Source organism: Chinchilla lanigera, unplaced genomic scaffold, assembly GCF_000276665.1.
Source record: "Chinchilla lanigera isolate Chin_1 unplaced genomic scaffold, ChiLan1.0 scaffold00048, whole genome shotgun sequence".
NCBI lineage: Eukaryota > Metazoa > Chordata > Mammalia > Rodentia > Chinchillidae > Chinchilla > Chinchilla lanigera.
Window position 1 is genome coordinate 14,317,821 of NW_004955449.1, and position 25,215 is coordinate 14,343,035.

Genomic DNA, 25,215 nt, shown 5'->3' on the forward strand with positions numbered 1-25,215 from the left:
GGCAAGCGCAAAGTCGTGAGTTCGGTTCCCGGTACCAGAGAAAAAAAAAAAAAAAAAAAAAAAAAAAAAAAAAAAAAGACTTGTGATGTTTATTTTCAGCAGTTGTAGAAAGCATAAAAAACATTTTAGTGTTACCATACTTTGTAGGTAGGAGTGCTATATATTGGAATTACATGATGTATAAATTGCATTGATTTAATTTACAGAATGAAAAAATGTTTTGCTAATGTCAGATTTCACAAAATAAGCATTTTATTTTTTAATCTGGGGTAATTAGCATATTTTCTTTTTAACAGATACTGAAATGTTTATGTATAGTTTAAATGTTTAACTTGGTAGCTATAAAATTACCCCATCTAGCCTTTACTGAACACATCATTTTTTAATCCATTATTAAGCTTTCAGACCATTTAATCACGCTGCATTGGAATTGTTTGCTATATGTATAAATACTTGAGTTACATGAGGATTTAAAATTTTGTGTCCCTTAGGCACCCAAAGATTACTTACTTAATAACTAAATGAGGTAGTGTTGAGTTAGAAATGAATTTTAAGCATGGTCAGCTCACTAACTTTTTTCCCCTTGATTGCAGGTATTGAATTAAAATATAAAAGTACTTTGAGTGGGCACTGTGCACCTGTTCTTACTTGTGCTTTTTCCCATGATGGGCAGATGCTAGTCTCAGGGTAAGCTATTTAGTTTAATTTTCTTAAGCCATTTTGATATGAAATACAACACACAAACAGAAAAGTATATAAAACCTAAAGAATAGCTCAATGAATTACTATGATGCAGACCTGTATAACTTCAGGTCAGGAAGTAGAACATTGCTGGTTTTGGCCCAGAAGCCTCTCCTCCTTATGTCCCTTTCTGGTGACACCCCTCAGGGCATGTGCAATACTCATTTTTCTTTTAAATTGATTTAATCCATATCATATGATGTTAATTATTTTGTATCTGTCCTTTTTAACCTAACATTATCGTTATGACATTCATACTACTACATTTTCATTGTAATTTTTGACTTTTACTGCTGTTCATTGACTTTTACTGCTGTATAAAATCCATTGCAGTGTATACACCATAATATTCATTTTAATGAATACTATATTAATTACTTCCAGTTTAGAAGCATTATAATAATAATTATGTAAATATATCTCCTAAATACATAGGAATGGAATTGCTGGGTCATAGATTGCATTTCTAACTTTAACAAATAACATGAAAGTGCTTGCAAGTGATTGAACAATTGATACCACTATAGCTATGTTGTTTTATATTCTAACCTAGACTTAGCATTGTGGGTCTTTTAAATTTTAGCCATTCCAGTGGTGTGTAGTGTTACCTTTCCGTGAATTTCATTCATATATCCTCAAAACAAAGGTTGGAACTTTCGTGAGTTTATAGAAGATATATATTAACCTTTTTTTTTTGAAGTGCTTGTCCATGTCTCTTTTCTTCTAGGTTATCTTTTCTTACTGATTCATTGTTATATGTGTGTATAGTATGTGTATTTTGACATGTGAATCATTTCTTGGTATATGTATTGCAAATATCCTTTCGAACACTCTGGATTTGTCTTGTCAAAATTCATAACCTTTATTGAGTTTCATTATGGTCTGAGGTCATAAAGTTATTTTCTTATATTTTCTAAAACCCTGTTTTGCCTTTCACAGATTGATTTATGTGTATGAGGTGCAGTAGGGATCCGGTGTCGTCTCTTTCCGTGTGGCTGTCCATTAGTTGTAACACTATTGAAAAGACCATCTTTTTGCCGCCATTTTACTCTGCTCCTTTGTGATAATGTGTGGGTCTGTTTCTCAGCCTGTTATTTTATTTTTGTATTTCTCCTTGCTCTAATAGCATTCAGTTTTTAAAGGGTTTATATTCTAATAAGTCCTAGCTCCTGACATTTCTATGTAAATTTTAGACTCACCTCAACAGGTTGTTCCCAGTACCTCCCTCGACATACACGAAGCTATTTGGATATTTGTTGAAATTATTATATAGAGTCTAATGAATTGACATTTTGGAGAGAGGATTGACATTTTTATGATTTTGAATCTTCTAATCCATAAACATGACATATTTCTGCATTTTCTATCTTTTAATTTCTCTCAAGAATTGTCTTTATATAGAAATCCTGCTTATCTATTGTTAAGAGTTATAAGAAGGCAGTTTTTGTTGCTGTTGTTGGTATTATAAAAGTTGTGACTGATGTAAGAAAATGTATATGGAAATGGAATGGATTTATCTATAAATCTTATTTTGAACTTTCTGTGTACAAAATCATATCATACATAGATATGATGGTTTTGTTTCTTCCTTTCTATTTCTTACATCTTTGACATCTTCTGTGCCTCACTCAGTTGGCCAGTACTACTATGGCAGTGGAAATAATGATGACAGGCATCCTTGTTGTAAAGAGAAAGCTTTCATTATTAAATATGATCATTGCAGGTTTTTGGGAAATATGCCTTATAAGCCCTACTATTCCTTTGATTTGGGGTTTGTTTTTTTTTTGTTTGTTTGTTTTGTTTTGTTTTTCTCCGGTACCGGGAACCGAACTCACGACCTTGTGCTTGCCAGGCAGGCGCTTTGCCGCTGAGCTAAATCCCCAACCCCACCTACTATTCCTTTGAAATATACCCCACCCCCCTTGCTTTGGTACTGGAGATTGAACCCAGGGATTTCACACTGAGCTATGTCCTCAGACCATTTATTTTCCATTTTGAGGCGGGACCTTGCTAAGCTGCAAAGTTGCTCAGGATGGGCTTAAACTTGTGATTCTTTTGCCTCAGCCTTTCACAGTTCTGAGAGTATAGGCATGTACCAGTCTTCTAATTTTTAAAGACTTTTTTAAAATCGTGAGATTTTATGAGATGATTTTTCCTGTATATTTTGAGGTGGTCATATATTTTTTCTGTATTACTCTGTTAGAGTGGTGAAGTACATTTATTTCCAAATGTTGAACCAATCATGCTTTTTTGTAAGACATTATTTTAGTGTCTTGCTATAGAGAAGTTAATTTCAATCTATCTCTTGGGTATAATTCATATTTTTTCTCTGGTTGCTCATACAAGTTTCTGTTTGTGGTTTTCTGTACGTTCACTTTGATGAGTATGTATGTGAGTTTCTTTTTTTTATTTTCTAAGAATTCACTGAGCCTTTTAAATCTGAGGAATAATGTTTTATCAATTTCGGCCAACTTTTATTTATTCTTTCTTCAGATACTGCATGTGTCTCTTCCTTTCTTTCCTCCAATTCTGGGACTTTAGTTAAAGTTCCCAGTAAAAAAGTATAATTTCCATTTATATGGCCCATCCTCTTTTGTATATTTTTTCATTCTATTTGCTTTTTATTCCTAATGCTTCATTCTTGATGGTTTCCCCTTTATAAATTCTGTCTCCAGTTAGTGTGCTATTATTAATAAGTAGTCATTGAGTTCATAATCTTTTACTTGTTGATTCTAGAATTTCTATTTGGTTATTTTTTTCAAGCCCACTGTGTCAATTTTTATGATTTGCTATCTGCTGTTGAAATTTTATTTTTCATGGTTTTATTTTTAAAGCAGTTATTTTGGGATATGGTAGCATGATTCAGTTACTTTATATTCTTCTTTTGAATACTGTTACATATTTTCAGTTTCTTGCCACTAGATTTCTAAAACTTATTCTCAATGCGCCATAGCATCACAACCCACATTCATGGCTGGTCACATCAGCTTTGTCTCCACTTCAAATGTCTGTAGTGAGGCTGATGGTTCTTTTCTGCATATGCACCAGTTCTTGGCAGGTAACCAAATAGTAATGTTGCCACTCTTACAGATGCAGCTCATTCATATAAAACATGAATATTAACATTAAAAACATAGTAAGTCTCATTTGACCTAGAATTTAAGTCAGTGGAAAGTTCAAACAACTAAATTTAGATTTCTTCTGTTACTTTGGGGACAGGTTATATATAAAATAATTGTCTGTAATAAACCTATTCATGGCTTTTTGACATACTGAGGTCTCTGCCAGTTACAGCTGTGCATTTTATAAAAGGGCGTTTTGTACAAGACACTGTTCATGCTCCTGAAGGCATTTTAAATTCCTTTTCTCATAGTTGATGTTCATGACGATACCTGAGTAACAGTGACACTTCCTGACTTTCTGAAGCTTGGAAGACTTGTTAAGTGATAGTGAGCATTGTTTGGTTTTCATTTTATAGCATTGTCCTTTGACAGTTTGTATGTGTGACTTTTGGTTAACTGACATAAATAAGATTAACTAAAATGACCTTTCCCATTCTTTACAAATAAATGGAAGTTTAAATTATTTAATGCTTATGGGTCTGTGATGTTGTGCTCAGTAACATTCAGATGTTTTCAGAATGTTTTTCATTTGTTAGAATAAAGATACAGGCAAGTGAATGAGTTGTAAATATAACTTGGAGAAATGTAACATGTAGTTTTTTAGAATTGGTAGACATGTTTAAACCATATTTGGTCTATGGATACATAAGAACAAATTGATAGATTAATGAAGGAAAGGTTCTACTTGTGGCTGAAACTTATTGGTACAATGGAATGGACATACATGAAAAGAGGATTACAAGGTAAAAAAGTGGGTAAGCTAAGATGGAGGTATATGAATATACATGATAGGAAAAATGAATGGAGAATAAAATTGGATTGTAGATCAGAAGATGTACTAAAAAAAGGTATATAGGACATTCATAAGGCTGTCCATGTAAAAGGCAGTATAGAGTTAGATGTGCAGATAAGACAGAGTAGGGGAACAGAGAGGGCATTCCAGGAGGCAGGCAATTCTTGAATAGATTAAAATGTGTTAGCCTGTTTTTCATTACTATAATGGAATACTGGAAGCTGGATAACTTTCCAAATAAAAGAGGTTTGTTTACCTCAGAGTTCCAGAGGCTCAAGGGCGTGGCACCAGCATTAGCTTGGCTGTAGTGAAGGATGGCATCACATGATAGGAAAGCTTGTTGCGGCAAGAGACCACATCTTGAGACTGGAAGCTATATTCAGTGGTCAGACTAGTTTTTATAAGAATTTGCTCTCACAAGAAGTAACTCTGAGTTGGGTGTGGTAGTGCATGCCTGTAATCCCAGCACTTGAGAGGCTGAGGCAGGAGGATCATTGTGAGTTTGAGGCCAGCCTGAACTGCACAGTGAGACCCTGTCTCAAAAAGACACAAAACAAAACAAACCCAAGAACTAACTTGGGGCATAAGAATACCTTAATATTTCTTTTGAGGGCAGGGCAGCCAGTGACCTAAGCACCTCCCACTGGACTTACCTCATAGAGGTCCTACCACCTTTCACACCACTAAACTGAAGACCAAAGACTCCATCTAACTCATAAACCTTGTAAACAAAGCAGATCCAGACCATAGCATGGATAACAAACACAAAAAGGAATACAGAGAATGAGGCTAAAAGAAGTTTGTACAGATGACAGAGTACCTCAACGTTGTTATAACTTGTTCATACTTTTTATAATAAATAGAAGAACTACTGAAACTTTAATTCTAATTGGCTAGGCCCAGCTATAGGAGATGGATGTTAAAGAAAAGATTTAGGTCAGTTGTTCTCATACTTTGGGATTTAAAATTCCTTAACACCATTAAAAGTTATTGAGGATCCCAAACAACTTTTGCTTATGTGGGAGATACGTCTAATCTAAAAATCTGAAATCTAAAATGCTTTGCAATCGGAAATATTTGGAATGCCAACATGATAATCAGAAAGTTTTAAATATTAGAGCATTTCAGATTTCAGGTTTATTGGATTTAGAGATGCTCAGCCAGTAAAGTCTATGCAAATATTCCAAACAGTTCTGAAAAAGACTGAAGTCTAAACACTTTTGGTCCCAAGCATTTCAGATGAAGGATATTCAACCAATGTGGGCCTGGGGATTTAGCTCAGTGGCACAGCGCCTGCCTGGCAAGCGCGAGGTCGTGAGTTCACTTCCTGGTACCGGAAAAAAAAACCAAAAACAACAACAACAACAACCAATGTTAGGGGGTTTTTTGGTGGGTTTTTTTTTTTTTTTAGGGTTTATTTCCTTATTGAAAGAAAATTCTATAATATTTTAAAGGAATGATACAGTTTTTTGTTTTTTGTTTTTTGTTTTTTTTTGGTTTTTCTCCGGTACCGGGAACCGAACTCACGACCTTGCGCTTGCCAGGCAGGAGCTTTTGCGGCTGAGCTAAATCCCCAGCCCCAAGGAATGATGTAGTTATTTGTCTCTATCCATAGGTTCTGTATCTGTGGATTCAGTCACCTACAAATGGAAAATATTGGGAAAAAATTACACTGAACATGTACACGCTTTTTTCTTTTTTCCTAGACAATGTAGTATAACACTTACAATATATTGGGTATTACTAGTACTATATATTTAAAGTATATTGCAGGACATGTGTAGGTTATATGCAAATATTCTACCTTTTTATATAAGAGGCTGGAGCATCTGTACCTTTTGGTGTCTGCAGTAGGCTGGGCTGGTCTGGAACCAGCCTCCCACAGATAGTGAGGGACTACAGAAATGAACTTACTGCATATTACATACTTTAAGGGAAAAATTAAAACAAAAGCAGTGAGAAGAGTGGCATTGTTTTACATCTTTGAAGATCTTTTTAATGTCTGGCTTAGCCCAAAACACTTGGATTTTCATATCTGCTTCACACATTCTATTTCACCCTCTGAGCTATGATGGCATTACAGGTTATGTAGCAAAATATGGAGGAAAAATTTCCTTTCATCTTTCTCCACATCTCTAGTACCTTTCATGTAGCCACTTAAAGGAAATTGCCTTTTGTTCCACCTTCCTCTTGTTGGTCTAGCCAAATGTAATGAGTGTTACGTGTATAAACCTCTGTTCAAACAGAAAGGGTCAGTCTTCCTGATTTAGGAAAAGGCTGGTCTTTCCGTAAAGTCTCAGTAGGATTCCTAGGAAACTGGTTTTTTAAATACCCACAATTGATAAAAGTTTTAATAATTCAGTGAATAGCACTGTCTTTCTTCTTGAGTTAAAAACCGAGGAGAGAGAAATACAACTGATAGAGTAGATAATATGACTTTTGATCTGTAACCACCTTGCTCACCTGTTCTGGATCATGATCCACTGCAGACTTCTGCAAGGGCAGATCAGACAAAAAAGGAAAATACGGAAGGAGCTGAGCCATGTTGTCTGTTGTCTTCCTTGATTTCACCAGTCATCTGGCATTCTTTTTCTGCTAAAGCAATAGAGAGAGGAAAGAGGCTCAGAATCCTACTACACAAGAGATGGGAAGTAAGTGCCCCCTCCAACAACAGTATTGTGTATTACTTATCGTGGACAGACATAGATGATGCAGTTTTGTTGTTAAGAATTAGAAGTGGTTTTAATGAACACCCCTTTCTTACTCAGAAATGACTAGCAGAAGAAGGCTTATCATCACCTTGCCCAAAAGCTAGTTCTTTTTTTTTTTACTTTGTACTTTTTACACTATCACACTTACCTGCCTTCCTAATACAGTTCTTGTAAAGATCACAAATGATGAACCTGCTTCTCACATGATACATCAGAGAGGAATTAGTTTTTATTGCATCTGATAGTAGTAGAGGTGGAATTTCCTGTTAGTCTTTTGTTGTTGTTTTGACACCAATGAGGATGGTATTTGAGACACAGTGAAATGGGGACCAGATGGGAGGACCATTTTTTATGTAAACTTAGCATGGCTGGGCTCCTGCCAGCTTCAAATTAGATTTTGGCTATCATTGCTTTAGAAGTCCCAGACTTAAGCTTAAGACTGGGCTCTAGGTCAGTTATTCAAAAGCCAGTTCAGCCAGCCTCTATTTCACTTATTTTTGAAAAATATGTTCTTTTCAGCTGACCGGCTTTCCATTTGTTTAATATGTTCCTCACTCCTAGCCATGTCACTCTAGTGGGGCATATGGTTCCTGTCACTCCTGTGAAGGTATTTCAAATTGTGTACCTGTCTGCTATCTTGATGTCATTCCTTTGTGTGTGTGTGTGTGTGTGTGTGTGTGTGTGTGTGTGTGTGTGTGTTGAAGGATGCTTAGAAGTAATGGAATTTTCCCTAAGAATTTTAGATATTGCAGAATAATAATCTGTGTCTTGAGGAATTTAGGACCATAAGAGTGTCTGTAAATTATATCTAGTATATGCATAGTGAAGTAGTTAGCTGCTAAGACTATTTCTGTTTTGGATGGTTTTTCACATCCAGAATATATTTTATGCTTGTATTTTAGTTTAGGTTTAAATTTTTAGTTATAATTCCTAATCTGAATTTATACAAAGCTTCTGATGTAAATCTCCAACACTGGATGACCTACTGAACAAGGAAATTTTAAGCTTTCTTATAGATCTGACTCTTGTGGTTAGTCAACTACTTTTTACTAATAATAAGTACAAATACTAATGTTATACGGAGAGTATTTATGCTTGTCTAACTGATATATTACCCACTGTGCAATGTGTATCATAGTGGCATAAAGACTGCTTCCAAGTGGGAAATACTAGATAGAAACATTTTTATCTACTGTTTTAAATTCTGTGCTCTGTTATAGTATTGTACTTTGCCTTTTGTATTATCTTCTTCCCACTAAGGTAAGAATAACTCCAGATGGTTGCTTTTAATTTTTAAAGCATTAAAAGAAACCATGTAGTCAACATAAAGCTTAGAAGTATAATTTTCAAAATTGAGTCACAAAACATAGGTACATATGTACGTTGATTAGGAATTAGGGCAGAGCCATGTCAGTAGCAATGTTTGAAGCAAATCAGTAACAGATACGTTTTCCTTGTAATGATTTTTTTTACTCTGAGCTACTAACTTGTTAATGGAATTCTGTTTTGTGTGTATGTCACAAATGTTTTTTCTGTTTATATCTGTGATATATGAGTAGCATATGGTGTTTTAATAAAGATAATAATTTTCTAATAAATTATATTTCTCACATAGTTTGGAATAAAAGTTTTGAATAAGAGATTGAATTGTAAATACCTTTATATGTAACTATTTAAGCCTTTAAAAAAGTTACTAAAATGACTTAGAAATACTAATTATGTAAATGTACTTTGTTTTATAGAACTTTTCATTCATAATTTCTGTTTTCTTTTAAAGCTCAGTGGATAAGTCTGTCATAATATATGATACAGTAAGTATTTCCCACCTAGATTACGTTTATTAGACAACTGAACTTGAAATTTAGCTAGGCATGATAGAAATAGTATATATTTTTGTATTTAGCGTGCTCAAGAATATAATATATGCATTTTCACACATGCTAGACTGGTTATGCAAATAAGGTATTGGCTCTGGGACAAGCCCTTAAATATTTCACAAATGATTTTAGGATGGACAGATTTCAGTGCACCAATCCAGTTTCACTTAGTTATTAAACCTTTACACCAGGTTTCCGTTATAGCAAAGAATGAGTGGCTACCCCAGGGGTTTTAGAGAGTAAAGTCCAAAGTGGCTTACCATTTTTAAGAGTGCTACTGTAGGTGGACTTAGAGATTAGCATGAGAAAGAATAGGTTATTGTGGACTTGAGAAAAATGGAAGTTTTGGGAGATCATCTGCTGTTTGATGAAGACTGAATTGTATAAGAAGAAAAATGAATGTTTTACATATAACAGAGCTGTAATTGGTGAAAACAGTCTGCAAGAGAAAAATCAGTGTTGAGTGGAGCTTTGTAATGATGTAGTTCAGTCAGTAGCTCTACTAGCAAATCAATGGAGATGTAAACCATCAAGGTATAGTGGGTCCAGCAAGTAATCGTAACTAGTCCTTCACACATAAGTTCAAGTCTTTCAAAGTTCTGGCAGGAAGTGGGAATAAATACTCAAGTTAGATTGAATAGGTCCTTAATATTTCTCATCAAATTTTTATGAGTTCTCTATATTCACAAAAGTAACATTAGATTTTCTCTGTAAAATATAGATAAGTCCCAGTTAAATACATGCAAAAGGTTGGCTGGCTGCCTAAGTGTACTGTACTCAAGGGACTAATTTCTGGTCCCACAATGTGTACAAGTCAGACTCCATAGAAAAAATACAATTATTTGATGAAACAGACATTTGGGTTACTATTAGTAAGTTCAGACAAATCAGTGAATGCCAAGGGTCTGCTGTCGTACAACTTTCTAAGAAGATGGCCAGTAGACAACAATCCTGTTGTTTGAGAAGGAGTGAAATAAGTGCCTAAGTACTATTAGTTATAGATGTCACTCTGTTATTCACTGAGTCAGCTGTCCACTTATGTTAGTTGCTAATAAAAATATTAGCATGCATATAGCATATAAACCACTTACTAAAGTGAACCTGTATTGGTAACTTTTTTCTTGCCTGAGTAAATATAAAGCTTTTTTTTCCCCCTAGAAGTCTCAGAATGAACTTCATACACTGACTCAGCATACGAGGTCAGCACTTAATCTCTTTTTTATTAATAACATTTAAAAATTAGAAAATATGTAATAGTTGTTTTTATTGACTAGGTACGTCACAACGTGTGCCTTTGCACCCAGTACCCTCTTACTCGCTACTGGTTCAATGGACAAAACAGTGAACATCTGGCAGTTTGACCTGGATACACTTTGCCAAGGTTAGTAAGGACATCATCTTTAACCTTGCTGATGCTTAAAATTAGAAATTTAGTATCTTTTTTTTTTTCCTTTGTTGTTGGCTTGGAAATCAAACTCAGGACCTAGAGCATGCTAGGCAAATACTCTTATCACTGAGCTATACCCCAGCGTGAAATTTAGTAAATCAAGGTATTTATATTGCTTTATTCAATATAAAATGTATTCAAATTTAATGTAATCTAAAAAATAATTTTATAGATGTCAGTGTTAAAAATGTTGGCAATGCTTTTGAATGCACATTTATGTATATCATACTTCCAGTGGTTTTATAAATTGCTTATTTCTACTCCAGAATAATTTTTCAGATACATATGGCCTGAGGACAAAAGAGAAATTAATAGGTGTATTTTGTTGGCTTTCTTTTTGGTTTCATCAAGCAATCTTGATACATAATTTTTGTTGTATTTTTACCACTGTCAGAATTAACCAAATAGTGGTGCCCCTATGTAGATGATAGAATAGAATATATTTGCTGGTATGAGTTTTAGATAATAAAGAGATTGTTTTTCTGGAGTAAAACAGTAGTTCAAAAAGAGTAATATTTAATTCAGTATTGAATAATACTTTCTACGTGGTAGTATTTTTTTGCAATTTTTAAAAGGAAAGTAGCAAAACACAGGTTTCAGGAAATTTCATTTACATTGTAATTCAGAGTGGCAGTGTTTATAAAAGAAATACTTTGTTCTTACTTCACTTGCCTTTTTTGTTTGTTTTTAAGCAAAAAGCATGGAAGATCAGCGGAAACAGTTTACTGAAGATTGGTCAGAGGAGGATGTCGCACTGTGGCTTTGTGCACAAGGTTTAGAAGACCTTACTGGTATTTTCAAGATGAACAACATTGATGGAAAAGAACTGTTGAATCTTACAAAAGAAAGTTTGGCTAATGATTTGAAAATTGGTAAGATTCATAAAAAATAGGCAATCTTAAAAATGACTTAATAATTTGTACTCTGCAACTGATTTTTGTTGAAGGCATAGTTTTCTCTTAATGTTCTAGCACAGTAATTATTCTAGAGGATGTCTTTGGGTAGGAGGGTATTTTTTTAATTAGGTTAGTGTCTTGGTTACTTTTCTCTCATTGCTGAGACAAAATACCTGATGCCCAAAATTAAGGAAGGAAAGGTTTATTTAGCTTACAGTCAATGGGCGTTTCAGTCCATACTCAGTTGGCTCCAAGGCAGAGTGGCACATGGTAGAGGGCAACAGTTCATGGTGGCAGAAGACAGCAAAGCAGCCAGCACAAAAGGAGGGGTGGCAGCAAACAGCCTTTTTCCAGGTGGTGGTAGCACTCACACCCATGAATCAGTCACTCTAAAAACCCGCCCCATGACTGCATGTGGCTTTGGGGGGGACACCCAGACACAAACCATAACAGTTACAAAAAACAAAATGTTATATAGCATTTATTTAAGTACCCTATAATTACAGTGTAAAAACTCATATTTTTTTTAAATTGAGGAATATTTAATATACCATAACATTCACTTTTTAAGTGTATAATAAATATTTTGTATATATAACTGCAACCACTGCTAAATTTCAGAATATCTTCATTACCTCAAAAAGAAATCCTATAACCATTAGCTGTCACTCCCTATTCCACTTTTTGCCAGCCCCTGGAACCTCTAATGTTTTCTGTCTCCACAGGTTTCCTGTTTTTGCATTTCACATAAGTGGACTCATACAATGTACAGCCTTTTATGTGTAGCTCCTTTCCCTTAGCATGTTTTCAAGGGTTATCTGTATTGTAGTATGTGTCAGTACTTCATTCCTTTAATGACTGATACTCTGTTGTATGAATTTATCACTCTTTGCTTGTTCATTCATCAATTGCTAGAATTCAGGTTACTTCTGTGTTTTAGCTATTGTGAATAATGCTGCTATGAACAGTTATACAAGTTTTTATGTGAGCATTTATTTTCAGTTTTGGGGGGTTTCTGTACTGTATGTAATTGGAAATAGAATTGGTAGGTGATACCATCACTTTCTTTACCATTTTAGGAACTGCCAGATTGTTTTCTAAAGCAGCTATGTTGTTTTATGTTCCTGCTGGTAGTGTATGTGGGTTCTAGTTCCTCCACATCCTTACCAGTACTTGTTTACTTTTTAAATTACAGCCATCTTAGTGGTTGTGAAGTGATTTCTGAGGTTTTAATATGCATTTTTGTGATTAGGAACGATGTTGTCTTAATTCATTTGGGTAAATATGACAAAATCATGTAAACTAGGTAGCTTATAAACAGAATTTTTTTCCTTACAGTTCTAGAGGCTGGGGAGTCTTAAGAACAAAGTACTGACAAATTTGATGTCTAGTAGGGAACAATGTCCTGATTCTATAGACGGTGTCTTCCCTCTGTGTCTTCAGCTGACGGAAATTTGTTCTTTGGGAGTCTTGATTATAAAGGCAGTAATCCAGTTTATGAAGTCTGTGCCCGTATGACCTAGTTATATTCCAAAGATCCCCCTGCTTTATACCGTAATATTAGAGAACAGTTTTCAGCATATGAATTTTGCGGTCACACGGATTCAGACAAGAGCAGATATTGAACATCTTTTCCTGTGCTTATTGATCATATGCCTATTTTCCTCTGCCCACTTTAAGAACTAGGTTATCTTTTTATTGTTGTCAGAGTTGTGTATTCTGAATACTAAGATACATGATTTGCAGTTTTTTCCCTACTATTCTGTAGATATTGTCTTTTGGCATGGGAAAGTTTTAAATTTTAGGGGCTGGGGATATAGCTCAGTGGCACAGCACCTGCCTGGCAAGCGCAAGGTCGTGAGTTCGATTCCTGGTACCCAAAAAATAAATAAATAAATAAACGAAAGTTTTAAATTTTGATGCAGTCAGATTTATTGGATACTTTCCCACTGTTACTTGTGTTATAGGTGTCATAGTAAAATGTTTGCTTAATCTCAAGTCTTAAAGATTTACACCTATGTTTTCTTGTATGATTTTTAAGGTTTTAGCTATTATGTATAGGTCTGTGATCCATCTTGACTTAATTTTTAATACGGTGTGAAGCAGGAGTCCTCCTAATTCTTCAGATGTAGATACGCAATTGTCCCAACATCATTTCTTGAAAAGATTGCACTCTTCTCATTGAAATGTCTTATTATCTGTGTTAGCTTTTTATCCCTGTGACAAAATATCTGAGAAAATCATTTAAAAGAGGAAAGGTTTATTTTGCCTCACAGTCTCGGAGGTTTTAGACCTCAGCTGTTCACCAGCCCCTCTCTTCTGGCTCTGCTCTGTCGCCCTCTCTGGTTCCTGGCTGTCACAAGGTGAGCAGTGTTCCTCCACCCCACTTTCTCTGTCCTAAGGATTTGCCTTACCAAACCCAGAAACAATGGAGCAAAGTTTGGACTCTTAGTGTCTTGTTCTAATAAACGTAATAGACTGTATTATTAGAGTGTTACAATAAAATCTTAGGTAACCAGAAAACTCTGGAAATAGGATATCTACGTTGACATTTGCTAATGAAAAATGAAGTAGTTGTTACAGAAAATCATTGTAAAATACAGCATTACACTTTGTTTTTGCATAGTAAATACTGTCTTTCAAGATGTTAGCACATCTTGAAAGGGGCTGAGGATTTAGATCAGTGGTGTAGCACCTGCCTGGCAAGCATGAGGTATGAGGTCCTGACTTTGATTCCTTACACACAGCCCCCAAAAAAGATGTTATCACAGTGATTTCTTTTGAAAATATTTAGGTTGAGAATGGTTATGTACTATGTTCAGACCATAGCATGAAAGTTACTTTGGTATCTGTAACAGATTTTCTTTCAAATTTATTCTTCTTGAGAGTAGGTAATAGTTTTTCCCTCATGGGCAATTTAAATCTTAGTTAACTTGTAATTAATCTCTTAATAATATTATCAAACAGAAGTACTTAGTGTGAAATAATTTCAGTTGCAACAAACGATTAATAGAAATAGAATTCTATTTGTATTGCTAAATAATAAGACATAGTATTCAATTAATGGCCTGAAATAGTTTTGAAGAACCAGTCTCAGTTTTAAACTTCAGTACAATGAATTTTGAAAGTATTAATGGGCCAAGCAAAAACTGAAATATTTATTAAATAAGTTCAGTGGTGGTAGTAGATGAATTTGAAAAATCACTACACATAGAGACAAAAATACTGCACATTCTCTGACTAATAATAATTCTTCTTTGTGCTCATGTTTAAAGCTTGGAAAGTTAGCAAACTTAACAAATTAGATGCAGAATAAATTAGTAAACAGAATGAGTATTTTTTCCTATCATTCTGAATTATCTTGAGATGTTTTGCAAAATGTTCATTCTAAAGATTCAAGAACCTAATTTAACTAGAAGTTTTGTTTTAAGCTACAGTAAATTTCTTTGGTATTTAATTTTAAGAGAAACACACTGAGTTACTTTTCTCTTGTTACTGAGACAAAAATATTTGACACCCTAGGTTAAAGGAGGAAAGGTTTATTTAGCTCACAGTTTATAGAGGTTTCAGTCCATAATCAGCTGGCTCCAAGGCAGGGTGGCATGACAGAGGGGCAACCATTCATGGTGGTAGAAGACAGCAAAAGCAACAAGAGCAAAAGGAGAAAACAAGTCTCTTTCTGCCCCTTTTATTTTATCCAGCCTGCTGGGATTAGGGTGGTGCTAATCCAATCAGTGGATTGATTCAGTAATCTCTCACCTTTAATCCCAGCACCCTTATTCCCAGCACTGCACTGTGCATTAGTCATACACTCTAGATTCAGTCCCTCTGAAGGAAGAAACCCTATGACCGCATGAGGCTTTGGGCGGACATCTAGAAACAAACCATCATACACACATCTCAAAATACTAAATTGAACTAATACTGAATTAAAATTAGGTCTGAAAATAAATGTAACAGGTAAACAAATTGACATATATGCCAACGAATTTTACTTCTTATATGCATAACTATTTTGTTTATATTTGTCTTTGTGGTATAACTGTTAAAACAGTTCCTGTCAGTGTAAATAAATCTGAATTTGCTTAGCATTCAGTTACGGAGGAACTTGATTAATTGTACAGTAAAGTACATTGGACTATTACAGACCAAAGTAGTTTCATTATGTTTGATACTGAAATTATTAAGGATTTGAGCAGCCTACAAAATCTTGTATTAATAGACCTTTTGTAAATGTACAATTAAAAAACTTCTTGCATACTTGAATATGTTCAAATCTCATGCTTTCAAGGATAACAGTGGTTTAGGATTATTAATTGTAAATTCAGGGTACAATAGACATACAGTTTTATTAGGAAATAACTCCTTACACTTGTGTGAGAATGTCCAGAGAGGTATATGTCTTCTGACATTTCTAAATCCATAAATTTGTGAACACTACATGTGGTAATACTAAGTATTGCATTCAAAGGCAGGAAGTATCAAAGGTGAAGAACAAGAAAGTAAGAATTGGATATAGCTTAGGAAAGCAGTAAGTCCATTAACTAGCCAACTTCTGTTTGTACACTGGCCCAAGCTTATAGCTGGACCTTGGAAATATTGCAAGTTGAGATATATCTTGGAGTTTGGAAACTTACACCAAGAGATTATTGTATATCATATTGGTATTTGACACTTATAGTTGTTTTTTTTTTCTGGTACTGGGAATCGAACTCACAACCTTGCACTTGCCAGGCAGGCGCTGTGCCGCTGAGCTAAATCCCGAACCCTGACACTTACAGTTAAATAATCATTAATCATACATTCCTAACTTGGGAATGAAATTTTTTTCAAAGTTCATTTTTCCTTTTGATCTTTCTTTTTTCTAAGAAATCATAAAAGCCCAGGAGATTTTTAGAAATCTTTTTCTCTGGGCTGGGGATATAGTTCAGTGGCACAAGTGCCTGCCTGGCAAGTACAAGGTCCTGGGTTCGATTCCCGGTACCCCAAAACAAAAACTTGAAAATCTTCTCATTTTCTTATTGTGTAAGTTTCCTCAAAGGCCCCTAAGTTTAAAGATTGGTTGCCAGGCTGTAGTGCTATTGGGAGATGGTGGAATCTTTACGAGGTGGGGCCTAGTGGAAGGAAGTTATGTCATTAAGAGTATGAGTTTGAAGGGGATATTGGAACCCCGGCTCCTTCCTGTCTTTTGTTTCCTAGCTGCTGTGAGGTGAGCAGCTTCCTTTGCCACATGTTCCTGCTGTGCTGTCCTGCTTTCCACAAACCCAAAGGAGATGGGACCAGGTAGCCATGGACTGGAATCTCTGAGACCCAGAGCCAAAATAAAATTTTCCTCCCTGTGAGTTGATTATCTCAGGTATTTTGTCACAGTTAACAGAAAGCTGACAAACACATAATTGAAAAATTACAAGTTAATACATGTTACCTGTGTAACTGTAATGCATGTACTATTAAGTAACTGAACATTTAGTTCATGGGGATACCTTGATACCTTGTTTTTTTGAAAATGTCTGTGGGATTTGAGATTGCTATCTAGATCCTCTGTTTTTATATAGGGAGTTAGGGAATTAAAAATCTATACTGCTTCTACCACCAACTTCTCTAAATCCTTTTTAAAAACTGGACTGTCCCTGTAAGCTATCTTTCCCATTTTTAATTTTATTTTTATGTCTTCTCTTGTTAACTAGTCATTCTTTTCAGAAGTTATACCAGGGGTTTACTAGTCCTTAGCTGGTAAAGATCTTTTCTTTCTTAGCAATTAAGTTTATAACACTTCTTCCTAAGCGCCACTCATAAAGGGAGGTATTTGTTTCTGGCTAACCTTTGTGGAAATGGTCTGGGAAATGCTTCTTAAAAACAAGGTGATCTCATTCCAGTTTTAAGTGACATTAAAATTGGACAGAGTTAATACCCAACTTAGCCTTTTCTTATCTGGGGAATTTTCAATTAGGCTTTTGTATTTTGTTATAAATATTATAAGCATTCTGAATGTTAGTTTACATGTATAATATTTTTGACAGAAAAATATACTTTTATTCAGAATATTGATTGCTCATATCCTTTTCTTATATACACAGGTTGGCTACTTTCTGATTATAAACATGTTCTAGAAATATTTACGGACAGTTTATGAAGCCCTGTGGACATGGAGGGGTTTTATTGAACAAATTATGAGGGAACATACCCAGTCACAGTAGATTTGTTACCATCTAATCCCTAATGTCTTCACCTTGGTATATCTTGATTTTTATCAAAACCTTCAATATATTGATTTTATCCACTGGTTTAAATTCTGTCTTTACTCTCTTTTCCCCCTCCATTGTGTTTGCTTGACAGAAATACGCAGTTCAGGTAATTCTTGGAAAATGCATCATTGTGAATGGAATAATACTGGGAAGAGATGAATTCAGTGCAGTTTCATAAGTTTTTTCTGACTTGAGTTTTGCAAAATAATTCCACATGTAAAAATTACGTTGGCCTTAAAAGTTTTAAAGAGCCTTAGTTACATAGGAATGAAGTCCTAAGAGCGGTCGCAAAGCAGCACGCCACTGCTAGTTTAATTTGCCACATTTACATAAATATGGGCAACGAGCCCAAATAGGATTAAACACTTTATTACTCACGGCAGGCAGGCATGGGTTTCATGTTTTAACTGATTGCGTCTTTCCTCTAACTCTCATGGGGTATTTTGCATTTATGTTACAATTAAAGAACCCTGAGTTTATGAGACCTCCAATCCTTTTTTTTTTAGTATTGGAAGTTGAACTTGGGGTCTCACACATGGTAGGCAGCAAGTACTCTACCACTGAGCAACAGCCCCAACCCTTTTATGTTTTTGAGACTAAGTTTGCCTAAGTTGGCCTTGAACTTGATCTTCTTGCCTCCACCTTCACAGTAGCTGCGATTACATGCTTGCGCCACTGTGCTAGGTGAAACCCCCAGCCTTCTAACAGGACTATTACTAAAGTAGCCCAAGAGGAAAACACTGTCTTTACACTGGTCAGGAAACAATGCTGCTTTCTCCCTGGAAAAGAAAAACAGTATTTCCATCTTTCAAGGACGCTTGCAACATCCTTGAAAAGATTATACAAGACAGAAGATGTCCTAAGATATGGATAAACTCCATTGGGCATTACTTCCCAACAAAGAAGGCTGGTTTGGTTTTTTATGGAAACTGTGAAATATTCTAAATACAATTCTTCTACTCACCCTACCCCAAAACACCCAAGCCTAAAGTGGAACTATGAACTAGTTCTAAAGCTGTAATAGTCAATAACACTAATCTTCCTAAAATTAATTACGCTAGACTTAAAAATTAAGGTAATTTTAAAAAATTAAACATGCATAGCTTTGGACAAATGGTAAGTTTTGTGATTGTGTTTCATATAAAAGCCAGCAATATATTCAGTTTCATTGTTTAAATATATAACATGGGTTTTGATACTATTAAACTACTTTAAAAATGATGTTGGGGAAATTTTTTTATGTAAGCAAAATTTTAATACATTTAATTTTTGGTTCTGGGGATCAAACATATGACCTTGCATATGCTAAGCATGTATTCTACCAGAGCTACCCTATAGCCCATGTTGTATAATTGTTAGCTAGTAATAGTGAGCCTTTCCTGACTTTGTGAAGGATTTTAGTTTCTGTCAGTTGAAGTTCTGGAACTGCACAATCTAAGGTTGTTTAAAATAAGCTACCTACTCCCTGCTGACATAATTTAACCGTAGAGTATAGAGGGTATGCTGTATTACGAAGATCCATAAAGGAATTAGAAAAACATTTCTATGTGGTAAAATTATCAGAAGTTTATCAAGATTTTGATTTTAGTAGATAAAATTTCTCTTTGCTGAATTGTTGCATAAATATTACCAGTAGTTCTCCAGATCTAACAGAATAATTTCTTTTCAGAATCTCTAGGGCTGCGTAGTAAAGTGCTGAGGAAAATTGAAGAGCTCAGGACCAAAATGAAATCTCTTTCTTCTGAAATTCCTGATGAGTTTATATGTCCAATAACTAGAGAACTGATGAAGGATCCTGTCATTGCATCAGGTATGTGTGATGGCTCGTAAGTTCTGGGGTATGTGATATGTTAAATGAATAAATAGCGCAGACAGTTCACAGAAGTTTACTTAAATGGGGGGAATTTTCAGACTTCCTATACTTAGTTTTAACTCATTAGACCTGGGTGAACAATTAAACATTTTATATTTCATAATAAATGAAGTTGTATAAAGTAGATTGAGCAGAGACGGAAGAATTAAACTGAAGTTTTACTGAAACTTGCAAAATGTGTATTTAGTTACCAAAATGTAAGAATAAAATACCATTTTTTAAGATTGTGGCACTCTCTCACATTTGTCTTTCATGAATTTAAACCACTGTAAACCACTATATAGAAATAAGAATTTAAAGAGTATAAAGTTAACACTTTATATGAATTTCTAATCATTGTCTATACACACACATATTTTACCTAGTTATAATCAATAAATTCACATTCCACTGTACTTTTTTTTACTTTGACCTAAAATTTTATTGTACACATATCTGAATATTGATTTAATCAGTGTATTTTTCTTTTTTTTTTTTTTCCCGGTACCAGGAATCGAACTCACAACCTAATGCTTGCCAGGCATGCGCTGTGCTGCTGAGCTAAATCCCCAGCCCCACTGTATTTTTCATTTGTAATAGTTTTGTGACTCTGGGCTACATTATGTTTGACTCTTCTAGTAGTTGATGTGTATATATTTGCAAATCTTTATATTACAGATTCCATTGTGTTGGTGTCTTGGTACATGTTTCTGTTGTTACTGTTACTTTGGGATTTGTGTGGGATATATGCCCCAAAGCACAATTACTCAATCAGAATATTTTATGAATATGAAAAATAATATTTTTTGTTATTAGATTTTTTTCTAGGAAAAAAAAGTTTAAAATACTAACAGCAACTGGGCTGGGGGTATAGCTCAGTGGCATAAGCATCTGCCTGGCAAGTGCAAGGTCCTGAATTCAATGCCCAGTACCAAACAAACAAACAAAAAGCAATATATTTAAGTATGTCTGTTTTCCCATAAGCATATTTTATTTTTTTAAATTTTTTTAAATTGCTTTTGGTCTTTTTGAGACAGTCTTGCTATGCAGTTCAGGCTGGCCTTTAGCTCATGTTGTAGCCCAGGCTGGTCTTGAACTGGCAACGATCATCCACCCTCAGCCTCCCAAGTGCTGGGATTACAGGCATGTGCCACCATGCCTGGCTCCCATAATCATGTGATCAATGAATTTTATAACTTTACTTACTTTTAATAGTTTAATAATTATGTGAAATGGTATTCTTTATATTGCTAGGGAGGCAATGATTTTTTTCTGCATTCTCCCCACCCTTTCTTGTACTGGGTATAGCAGTCTTTTCACCCTTTTCAGTCTGATCCGTGAAAAGCAATTTTAGTTTCCATTTCTTTGTGTAATACTGAATTTGAGCTTCTTTTCATATTTTAACCATTTGTAATTTTCTTAGGTGGCTTTTTATTCATAAACATTTCATTCAAGTTCAATTCCTTTGTTTTAGGGTTTATTCTTTCCTAATAAATACACTATAGGAGCCATAGTTAAGCCACTGTAGAGCCAGCCTGCCTGAATCTGTTTGGTTTCTCATTGTGTTACATATGGAAGGTTGTAACAACCTCTTTATGTTTCCTCAGGTACAATATGGGGAATTAGTGCTACCTCGAAGGATCTTTGTAAAAATGAGTTAATGTATATTGAGAATTTAAAACAGTGCTTGCTATAATAAGCACTCAATAAATGTCGGCCATTTTTCTTTCAGGCTATGAAATTTTCTATGAATATAGCAATGGCCATGTAATTTTTATTTTGTTATATCAGAACTCTTGTCTGTAGCTGAAACTCAAGTTAGCCTAAGCAGACATGGTGGTTGATTTGTTAAGTGTGAGTTGGAGGAAAAACTGGCACCAGAGAGCTGGAGTGCAGTCATAGTTCTGTCTCTCATCTATTCAGAGACTTCAGAATTTCACTTTCTGTGAAGTTTAATATGCCTTTTTCACAAGACAGGAAAACATGACCCCCAGCAGGTACCAAATTGTACATTCTTACAGTGCTTATGAACGTGAGAGAGATCAGTCTGACACAAAATCCAAGAGAAACGACTTCATGGCCTAATTTAAGACCCTGCTCCAATATTTCCGCAAAATAAGCCCTAACAGAAAATAAGTCCTAAGTATGATTTTTCATGGTGCTGCCACTATAAGCCCTACTCTAGAAATAAGCTCGTTATGATACCAGCTAGATGAACACAATTCACTATGTCTGTTGCAACACACAAGATGTACTGAATCATAAAATATAATTAAATATTGATATTAATACTTAAATGATAATGTAAATTATAATTAAGTATTTTTAGATACCCAAATAGGCACCTTTAGATGAGAAGTAAATGCCTACATGAAGAGATGAACTTCGGACTTACTGCCAAACCAGAAACAGACACAACACACAAATACTGTTTGCACTTGATAACAAACGTGGTTGTGTCTGATATGACTTCATTAATTTAGTATGTTGTGTGATGTGATGGATGTACTTAATGCATTTGTGTGAAATGAACATTTTTCTGTGTAGATGTTGGGCACTTGAAATGTGAATGAGGACCTGAGTATTTTAATTTTGATTAAATTCCAGTAGCACGTGTCTACTTTATTGGACAATGGAGTTCTTTAATCTTTTTGATATAATGTCTTGAGGTATAATTCATACACCACAGAATTCCTTTTTGAATGTACAACTTGGCAAGTTTTTATATATGTACACATTTGTGCATCCACCATCTAAGCAAGATATAATTAGCATTCTAGAAATTTCTCTTTTGCTCTTTGCAATCATTCCCCTTGTTCCACTCTGGCCACAGTGGATATGAAGTAGTAGCTCTTGTGCTTTAATTCACATTTCCCTGAAGACTAAGGATGTTGAGTGCCTTTTCATTATCTATTCATGTCTTTTTTGTATGTATATATCTTCATTACAAAATCTTTTCTTCATTTAGTATTTAGTTGTCAGTGTTCTAGGTACAACTCTCCTGTACAATCATTGCATATCTTTTTTTTCTTTCACTGTGTAGTGCAGGCTGGCCTCAAACTCAGTAATCTTCCTGCTTCAGCCTCCTGCATGCGCCACCACACCCAGCTCTATGCATCTTTTCTATTTGCTTCATCATTTCCTTAATGGTGTCTTTGAAAAGACAGTTTTAAATGTTGATGAAATCCAGTTATTTTTATCACTTTGATTCATAGCTTTTGAGTCCTAAGAAGTCTTTCTACCTTAATGTCTCAAAAATTTTCTTACAATTTTCTTCTAGGTCTTTATTTTTTATTTTATTTTAAACAGAAAAAAGTAAAAATAACAATGAAACAGTTTCAAAACAGGCTAGTAGGAGAGCAATAATTAATACATTGCGTATTATATTCATACTAGTTCAGAGTACAAGATAGCTGCATGAAATATTGTCCAAAAAAGTTATTAGCACAAAATTTTCTTTTCAGTGAACTAAGTGAAACTACCTGTATAACTATATTAACTATCTTTGTGTGTGTGTGTGTGTGTGTGTGTGTGTGTGTGTGTGTATAATTTTTTTTTTTTCCTCTTCCCTTCCTTTCTTTCCCCATTCTCCCATCATAGTTTTCAACCTCTGGAAATCAGTGTGGATACTCCTTTAAAAACTAGGATTAGAGGTTCCATTTGACCCAGCTATTCCCCTTCTGGGTATTTTCCCAGAATGAAGAACATCATACCACAGCAATGTATGTGCACACGTTTATAGCAGCACAATTTGTCATAGCTAAATCTTGGAAACAACCCAGATGCCCATTGCTGAGGAATGGATAAAAAGATTTTTTTTATATAATAGAATACTACTCAGCCATAAAGGAAGATTAACTTGAGACTTTTATAGGTAAATGGATGCAACTCAAGACCATACTTACTTATAAGTGAAATCAGAACCACAGGTGTAAACATTGTATTGTCTCTCTAGTGTGAGAAACTTAAAATGTAAATAAGATCCAGAATGTACAATAGATATTGTGAACAGGGAAGAAATTCTTCATTTTGTAGTTTTAAATTCTATGTTTACGTCTGATTTATTTCAAATAAATTTTTGTGTACAGAATCAAGCTTTTTCCTTCTTATATTCAGTTGTCCCAGCTCTACTTCTTAAGAAATCTTTTTCTCAGTGAATTACTTTGGCATCTTTAAGTGACTGTGAAGAGGTTTATTTTCAGGCTTCCTGACGTTCTGTTGAGTTTTATGTGTGTCCTGTGTCAGTTACCAGTATTTGAGTAGTGGAGCTTTATTGTAAATCTTTAAATCAGGAAGACGTCCGACTTAGTTCGTTTTCAAATTCTTAGTATGTACTTGTTTTAACTGTTCTTAGCTTTTGCATTTCTACGCATTTTGTAATCATTTTCTCAGTTTCCACAGAAAAAAACTTGCCCAGGTTTTCTCTGGGATGGTGTTTAATCTATAGACCAATTTGGAATTAGCAGCTCCAATCTATGAACATTTCACTCTACACTTACTTAGGTCTTTTGCCTTCTCTTGCAGTGTTTCAGAACCCAGAATTTGCACATATTTTGTTTACCCATCATAAAGCCTATTTTTACCATACTAGTTTTTGAAATTTCAGTGTGCTTATATATAGAAATAAAATTGATTTTGCATGTTGCTTTGGTAGTAGCTTAAACTAGGAATATTTGGTAGGTCCTTAAACTGGGTCTTCTTTATATATGATTTTGTTATCTCAGGAAGACATCTTATTCCAGAAAGAACGATTATCATGAAGAAGTCAAATAACAAATGCTGGTGATGCTGTGGGAAAAAGAAATCCTTCTATTTTGGTGGAAATTTATAAGCTAGGGCAACCACTGTAGAAATTAGTATGCTTCCAAAAGTAAAATAGAAACTAAATCTAGAAATCCCATTCAACCCAGGTATTGCTTCTTTTTTCTTCTTAAGGACATTTTCTTCTTAAGGACATTGTCAAGAACTTTTTTGGTGAACAAACACATGCATTTCTCCTGAGTGTATTCCTAGGTGTAATTATACATAGTTTTTCAGAGCCGTTGAATCATTGTACACTTCCATCAGAAGCATGTGGGAATTCTAATTGCTCCACAACCTTCCTTAATATTTAGTGTTATCTGTATGCTTCATTTTTAACCTTTCTGGTGCCACCCATTTATTTAAAGTTTTTATTTTTATTGAAGCAATTTTAGATTCAATATGTAGTTGTAAAAAATGATGGACATGCTTTTTCCAGTTTCCCCACTGCTAACATTTTTCAGAATAGAACCTTAGACTTCCCATTTTCCTTGGATTCATTTTGTGTGTACTAACTTGCAGTGTTTTACTGCTTTTGGAGTTTTGTCTACTCTCCATAGTCAAGATGTGGAACAGTTCCAAAACCACAAGGCTCCTGCTATTGCCTTTTTATTACTACCCTCAATGTCTGTATACTCTTTTCTTACTATCCCATCCCCTGGAAACCACTAATTGGTCTTCCTTTCAAAATATTATTTTAAAAATGTTACATGAATGGAAGTATGCAGTAA

The 25,215-nt window shown here is 34.7% G+C and overlaps 1 protein-coding gene across 5 annotated transcripts in view; it reads left to right on the forward strand.

Annotated features, from left to right (window-relative positions):
- The window catches only part of Wdsub1 (WD repeat, sterile alpha motif and U-box domain containing 1), a 46,938-nt gene that overhangs the window by 16,023 nt on the left and 5,700 nt on the right, over window positions 1–25,215 (forward strand). For 3 of the 5 annotated variants that reach the window (XM_005393376.2, XM_005393377.2, XM_013518707.1), the window contains exons 5-10: window positions 594–687; window positions 9,145–9,178; window positions 10,403–10,443; window positions 10,519–10,625; window positions 11,384–11,563; window positions 19,502–19,642. In XM_005393376.2, the coding sequence (XP_005393433.1) occupies window positions 594–687; window positions 9,145–9,178; window positions 10,403–10,443; window positions 10,519–10,625; window positions 11,384–11,563; window positions 19,502–19,642 (597 nt within the window). Of the gene's footprint in view, window positions 1–593; window positions 688–9,144; window positions 9,179–10,402; window positions 10,444–10,518; window positions 10,626–11,383; window positions 11,564–16,786; window positions 16,926–19,501; window positions 19,643–25,215 lie in introns of those variants that run through there. The other 2 variants (XR_001235809.1, XM_013518706.1) reach the window with 2 other exon arrangements.